This window comes from Octodon degus, unplaced genomic scaffold, assembly GCF_000260255.1.
Source record: "Octodon degus isolate 3935 unplaced genomic scaffold, OctDeg1.0 scaffold00126, whole genome shotgun sequence".
Lineage (NCBI taxonomy): Eukaryota > Metazoa > Chordata > Mammalia > Rodentia > Octodontidae > Octodon > Octodon degus.
Window position 1 is genome coordinate 7,795,720 of NW_004524702.1, and position 7,810 is coordinate 7,803,529.

General features: G+C 39.9%; 1 protein-coding gene across 1 annotated transcript in view; it reads left to right on the forward strand.

Moving 5' to 3' along the window:
- Vps8 (VPS8, CORVET complex subunit) overlaps positions 1 to 7,810 on the forward strand; it is a 241,770-nt gene that overhangs the window by 154,777 nt on the left and 79,183 nt on the right. Inside the window, 1 exon segment of the mRNA XM_023700650.1 lies at positions 6,353 to 6,500. Within this exon segment, the coding sequence (XP_023556418.1) occupies positions 6,353 to 6,500 (148 nt within the window).

A 7,810-nucleotide genomic window follows, 5' to 3' on the forward strand; every position in this document is an offset into this window, starting at 1 on the left:
TTTATAAAATTTCAAAAATTGCTTTTTATGTAAAAAAACTTTCCAAATACTTGTATTTCTCTATTTTTCGATGGGAAGAATGCACTTTAAAATTCATTGTGACACTTAAAATTCTATTTTTTCTACTATTGTATATGTAATACTGTTTTCTATCATTGTCTTTGTTTCTTTTCTTTTTTGGCTTTCACTTATTTTCTGCCTTCTGTGATTTTATTTTATTTTATTTTTTTTGTATTTTAAGGAAGGGTCTACAGGGTGTTCAGGGTCTCACTGCTAGATCGGACTCATAGTGATCCTCCTGTTTACAGCCTCCCAAGAGCTGGAGTAACAGCCGCGCGCCACCACACAGTCTCATTTGCTGTCTCAGCCAGGCCCTACCTGCTTGCAGGCGCTTTAATTTGCTGAGCTACTTGGCCGGCACTTTTTCTGCCTTCTGTGATTTTAATAGGACATTTTTTATATCCATTTTTCCTCTGTTAGCATATCAATTCTACTTCCCTTTTTGAGAATCTTTTTTAGTCATTGCTCTTTAGTTAGTAGTATACACTTCTAATTCATCTAAGTCCAGCGTTTATCTTCACATGCATATTAATGTTCTCTTTCTCTGTGAAGATTTTCCTCTTTTTCTGAGGACATTTGGTTATATTAGATTAGAGGCCTACCCTCTTCCAATGGGACTTTATCTTAACTACATTTTCTTTGATTGTATTTCAAAATAATGTCACATGCTGAGATATTGGAGTTCATACTTAAACATGTGATTTGGGCAGCATAGTTGAGCCCATCAAAACAAGCCTTGTTGAGAACAAAACGCTCTGGGCAAATTTCAAAGTGGCTGCTTCTCCCTTGTTCTGATGGAAGCATTGGGTGTGGAGCTGTAAACGTCACAATAAGAACCTGCAGTATCTCCTGGTTGTAAACTCTAAAAGTGTGGGAACCCTCCTAGGATTAGGACCTTGTGGATTTTTTAACTCTCAAACTTATAGACAGAGAACCTCTAGGAACTTTTTAGCTTCTGTGTTTTAGCTTCTGTTGTAAGTTTTCCTGCCCATCTGGCTGGGGCAGCTGCAGTGTCTATTCTTGGGCTTCTCCTCTGGGAAGCTGTGGTGCTCTGTTTTCCCCCTCAGTGCCTTTCTAGTCTGGAAGACAGTGATTTTTGCCCTTGCCTTTCATTCTTGGATGGAACTAAGGACTCATGGTTTTTCAGCTTGTTCAGCATTTTTCTAGTTGTGAATAAGACATGAATTCCAGTGCACTTACATGCCAGAGCAGAAAGCAGGTGTATGTGGTTGTTGTAGTTTTGGGGTTTTACAAGATGAACAATATAATATAGCACACATTTGGTAAGATTATTTTATAATGAGTCACCCAAAGAGTGCAGGAAATCTGTCCACACATTAAAGACCAAAGAATCCAGCTGAGGGCCTGGATCCCATATCAGTGTCCTGTGTGAGACCAGCTGAAAATCTAGAGCTCGTAACAATGCCTCCCATAACTCCAGCTAGAGGCCTAGAGCCCACAGCAACGTCTCATGCAGGCACACTTCACGGATCTGTGCTGCAAAGGCCCACAGGTCAGTCGTAGAAGCTAAAAAGTCTGTGCCAGCAGGATGAAGGATCTGAACAGGAGCCAGGAAGCAACACTCAAGAACCAGAACTCCCCTGAAAAGTACCATAGCCGTCCTCAGCAGCAGTGAGGTCCGAGCTCCTCTGAGGATGAGGAAAGCCGAGTTCCCATCAGGAAAGCCAACGTGACAAGCTTCTCTAGGAGGCTGCGCTGTTCCCCATCTTCCCCTCTGGAGCCAGGAAGTGATGCTCCAAGTGAGGACCAGAGCTCTCCTAAAGTGAACTGTAGCCATTCTCGGGGGACAGTGAGGTCCTTAACTCTTCTTCCTTTGATGTGAACAGCAAGTTCTCCAGGAAAGTAGGTCCTCCAGCAGAATCAAGAGAACCGGCAGCTACTAACGGCTCCAACAGCTCCCTGAACAGCCTCCCCTCTTCCTCAGTTCTGCCTCTTATGCTGCTGGCAACAACCCTCAGCTGGGCCTCGCACACCCAGCACCATTCTAGTAAAGTTCAGCTGGGTGTAACAATTTCACCAGCAGTTGGCAATCCACCGCAGTAGTCATCCATACTTAGATGCACTATATTCTACTCCACTTCACTCAACCTCATCCTACCCCACTCCTCCCCTCTCCATTCTACTAGATGTACCGTAGTCCACCCCAGCATCAGTTCCAAAACTATCTAGAAAATGTTTATTTGAAAGACTGTTTCCATGGTGGGATCACAGCACTTCTCATGTATTTGTTCCATTCCATCTGTCGCTTGGGAGAGAAAATGGCATCAGATTGGAAATGAACTAGTGTAAGTATTATGCTGAATTGTGAATCCCTGTATCTTCCAGTTTTTCTTGAACTTGGGTCAAGCAGCTCTTGCTAGTGATATGACTAGCAGATTTTAGTGACAAAGAGAACCTTACATGAGGAAGAATATACATAACAAAGATGACTGCAGAATTATCTACTTACTAATCATGATACTTTGGAAATTTATTTTAGCTACCTTATGAGTCTTTGGTTTTGGTACTGGGGATTGAATCCTGAGCTACAACCCAAACCTTTATGGATTTTTAATTGGAGTCTATATAGCACTGGAATGAGCTAAATATTATCTGTAACTGATACAACTATGGAGCTAAATAAGTCTTGGCTGTCTCTGAAATCATGAAGCTTTCTTTTCTGTTAACTTATAAAGTCCATTCTTCCTGTCCAGATAGAAGAACAATGAAATTTTCTTTTTCATGAGTATCAGAAGAACAATAAAACTTTTATTAAGATTTGAAGAAGTACATTCTGGCATTTGGTTAATCAGACTACAAAAAGTGACCAAATCCCCAAAGGAGGTTGTCTTAGATCTGCTCTTCCATGGGTCTGGTACATCAGAATCTTTGCTGCCACACAGAGTGGTGTGCTTGTCTGCTTTGACCTGCCTCTTAAAAGCATTTAAAGAATTGCAGTTGCAGCTGTTCTTAGTGAGGGTCTCCTGGCAGGGTCATCATGAACAACAGGGAGACAAGAGCGGCCACTAATTCTTTCTTGCCAAGGGACAAGTTTCTACCTAGCAGTTGATTGTCAAGTTCTAGGCATTATTATTTTTATTGTTTTATAGTTTCGTGCAAATTTTATAGCTCTTGCCTTTTGTTACCAGTAATTAGCACATTTATAGCATTCTTTGCACAGATTGTACATTTATGCAATAACATTAGGGTGTTTCTAAACAGAGAATATGTGCCAAAAGCTAAAAGTTCAGCTGAAAAGGCTGTGAACTATCTTGATTTGAGTGAAAGCTATAGAAAAAGCCATTTTCTTTACTCTCATGTCTTGTGAGTGAGATAGTTGAATTTTCAATCTGAAATGGTATTGAGCAGTGTCTGGCAGGGTGGCGCATGCTGCAATCCCAGGTATTTAGGAGGCCAACACAGGAAGATTGCAAGTTCAAATCCAGCCTGGGCATTTTAGCAACTTAGAGAGGCCCTGCCCCAAAATAAAAAAAGAAAAAGAAAAAGGGCTGGAGACACAGCTTAGTGCTTACTGGATTCAAACCCCAGTACTGAAAAGAAGAGAAAGTACTGTACTGAGTAGTCATATGCCACTATCTCCAAGGACTGGATGAAAGGAAATGAGCAGAGAATTGAAGTAAACAAAATTTAGGCTAAGATAAAGTGGCTCTAACTTGTCACAGTGAATACTGAGAGAAATTAATAATCCTCTTTCCTAGAGATATAGAAGAATACTATAGGCTGGCCTGCTTGTGTTAATTTTTAGAGAAAGTAGACCAGCCAGCATATTTCTTTTTATTTTATTTTATTTTATCTTATTTTATGGTGTGTGTGTGTGTGTGTGTGTGTGTGTGTGTGTGTCTGGCTCAGCCCACCCTGGGGGTGGGGCTGACACGATGTGCCAGGGATTGAATCATGGTCCCTGCGCTTGCCTAAGTTTGCCTATGCAGGTGGTTTAGACTGCTGAGCTATCTCATCAGGCCCCCAGCCAACGTATTTCTTTTCTTTATGAAAGAAATATTAACAAGTCAGGGTTTGAATTTTAAAATGACTGTAAGTTTTAAAGATTATATATTTTTATTTTAAAATCATTGTAAGATTATGTATTTTTATTCTTCCCCAGAAATGGCCCAGTGTGCAAGGTAGAGTTTAAGATGAATTTCACAACCTGACTAATAGTGGAAATAGATATTTCCCCAATCTGAATTTCAGAGTATGTGGTATACATGTGCTACAAGGTACACATACATTGTCTGTTAAAACTGACAAAGAATATGTATGCTTTGTGAAATTCTCCCTTTTGCATATATTTGAATGTTTATATCCTTGTAACTGATTCTGTTATCAAAATAGCTTCCCAAAAGAGTAGATAAAGTACAGGTCTAAAAGTCATAATTCTGACAGCCATTAATGTTAGCCATGAGAATGTCACACAGCAGGTGGCTAATAGAAGACTGACAGAAACAGCTTTGGCAAATGCATACAATAACTCATGTTCATGTGCAAGACTGATAAGCAACAGTCAAAAACAGATGTATATTCATTAATGGTATAACTTGTTTATTAAAGTTTTGGTTGTGTTGATGTTTCCTGATCATTTCCCATCAGACACATTATTTTCCTTATAAATTAATTTATCAAAATCTTCTCTTTTGGGTGATTTGCTTGGTTTGATGCATATTCACATCTTTAGTTCTCTTAAATGGTTTTGTTAATAAATGTTCTGGGAGGAATTAAGTACTGTGATTCATTGGCAGATGCTTATATCTAATCTTAATTTAGTCCATGGTATGTTATTTATGAGACATGAAGTACCAGAAGTCTGGTAGATAAAATACTAACATCAACAGTTAGGTGTGAAAGTCTGTAAAGTATACTGGCTGGCCTCAATATGGAGGCACAATGTTTAGCATTCTCATTTTCTTTTATCTAATAGTGTTCTCTTGAGGCACCGCTTTGTCCCTCTGAGACTATATGGGAAAATCCTGTTTTGGTCACTAAAGTGTGTGTGAGGATTTTCCTCACATAGTAATCAAACTATTCTTTGGTGGACACCAACTGGGTGTCCCATGATAAAACTGAATTCTGACACTGTCTACCTGTGGTTAGCACCATATTCCACGTAGAGAACAGGATACACAGGACAGGTAGATGCCAGAGACACATAGGGTGAGGTATGTAGAAAGGGCTGGGGGGGCTGGGAAGATGGCTCAGTGGAATAAGCACTTGCCTGGCAAGCGCAAGGGCCTGAGTTCAATCCCTGGTTCCACAAAAAAAAAAAAAAAAAAAAAAGGGCTGGGAACTTGCATGCCCTCTCAGTACTATCCACCAGGAACCTTCCTCCAATCTGGAAGCTCCCCAGACACTTTCCCTTTGGGTTTTTGTCGAGGTTTCTTGTGATTCGTGACTGATTACCTCACTGACCTGTGATGATCAGCTTTTAGCCTTTTTTCCTGGGAGATTGGTAGAAGTGGAACTGAAAACTCCAGCCTTCTAATCACATTATTCCCTCAGCAAACAGCCTCCCATCCAGAAGTTACTGTGGAGCCTCCAGCCACTAGTCATTTTGTTATAAGAAAGTACTTACCATGTTGGTGAATACAAGTATTTCAGGATCTGTGTGTCAGGAAACAGGGCAGACTGTCACATGCCAGGCATTACTTGATTTTGAAAATTTATTAATTTTTTCTTTTATGACCAGCTCAGCCTACCCTGGGGATGGGGCTGGCTGGCATGTGATGTCAGGGGGATTGAACTGTGGGCCCTATGCTTTGCCTAAGTTTGCCTAAGCAGGCGCTTTAGACCACTGAGCTATCTTGTCAGCCCTTGAAAATTTATAAGAGGCTACTTAGTGACTGCAGTCAATAAGTTTATAGTCTTTTAGAGAAGACAGTTAAAGAAGTAATTACAATGTGATGCAAATATTGCTATAAGGGAAGGATAGTAGAGATAGTTTTTTATCCCAAAAGATGGTTTATTATGTAGTTACTTATGGATCAAATTGTTCAGACTGATTGGGTCATCTTGTTTCTTTTAGAGAAAAGTAAAACTTATGGTTTAGAAGAGTCCTAGATGAATAGCATTTCTATAATTATTTAGTGTAAACTTAGGATTTTTTCTATAGAACACCTCTGATGTACCATGTAGTTACCCGAATAGCCCAAGTAGCGTTCAGAGACTTAACACTCACAGTTTAGTTTTAGTTTTAATGTAATGTATTTGTTACCTAGTGCTTGAATTGAAGGTTGATCAAATAATGATACAATTTAAGATTCTTATCTTTTGTTTTCAGGGAAGGTATTCATATAAATCAAGAATCACTGCAAATATCTCCCAATGTTACAGAACAGTTCATTGAGCTATTATGTCAGTTCAGTCCAACCCAAGTTATAGAGACGCTGCAAGTTCTTGAGTGCTACCGCTTAGAAGAAACTATTCAGGTAAGGCCAACAGTGTTCAAAAGACAAGAGTAAACTTTTCCTAAACGTTCTCCGTCTTCTAGATGAGCAAACAAAGATGCTTATCATCATGTACGAGACTACTTGCAGATGTTGATACCTATTCACTGATCATGCCTAAGATGAAATCTGCTAAGTCTGACTCATAGCAACTGGGGGTGGGGGGCTCACTCCAATGAAGAGGTTCAGACTGACTTGTTTACAAAAATATGAGGCCACCTTGTATTAGCTGACTGTTCTAGCTTCATGGCTCTGGAGGAACCCTATGGCTTGTGGGGTAGTTCAGCTTCCCTTAGATGATCTTGCTTAGAAAAAGAAGACTCAGTTTCTGTCATGGACTAATTGTTTCCACTTGGGGAGGTTACTCCCCTCATGGAATGTTCTAGGTTTGCTTTTTTCTGGATTTCTAGGCATAGTCCAGTAATCTGGACGTTGTGAAAGCTGATGAGTTCTAAAAATCCCCTAAATTGCTTTAGTTACTCTTATCCTGGTATCAGTCTCAAAGGGACATTTGTAAGTGATTAACATACCTATATCCAAAGCTGAGCAGGGATCTAACCCAAAGTTTTAAGGTGATAAGAGAGGTAAAATAATTGAAGGCAAAAATGCTAGGTTTCATATTTTCAGTTACCCACTAAGTACCTGTAGGTCCATCTTAGGTCCCTGTAAGAATTCCCCCTGTCGTAGTTCATTGCTCAGTCTGGAGGAATCCTTATAGCTTGAAGCAGTTGGATTCCCACAAAACGATGCTTGGGATAGGCAACCTCAGTCCTTGTCCTGTGGAAATTGTTCTCCTCGGGGAGGTGGCCTAATCCTGGGATGGTCTGTAAGGCTGCACAAGGAAATTACAGGCTTAAGACAAAGCTGGAGACTTATAGGCATCACCCAAGCGGGTTCTGGAACTAGATGTTAAAGCTGGTAATGACTGTCTGCAAATCCTGAAAATTACTTACACTTATCTTGGTATACTCAGACTTGAAGGGGATGAGATAGATTAAGTAAACTTAGGGCTAATAGAACTTGAGATGTGGAAACTGCTTAAATGATTAACATACCTACATACAGAGCTGAGCTGGAATCTGAACCAAAGTTTGAAGGTAATAAGTGAGATAAAATTTGAGTTTTCTTCTTATTTCTGTCTTTTTTTTCAATCTACCTCAAAATGTTCTTCCACATTTATTCAGTTAAAGTTAGAAATAACACTCATCTATGTCACCAGTAAGAGTAAACTTTTAGAGCTGGGGAGATAGCCCAGTGGCATAAGTGCCTGGTGAACGCAAGGTCCCAAGTTT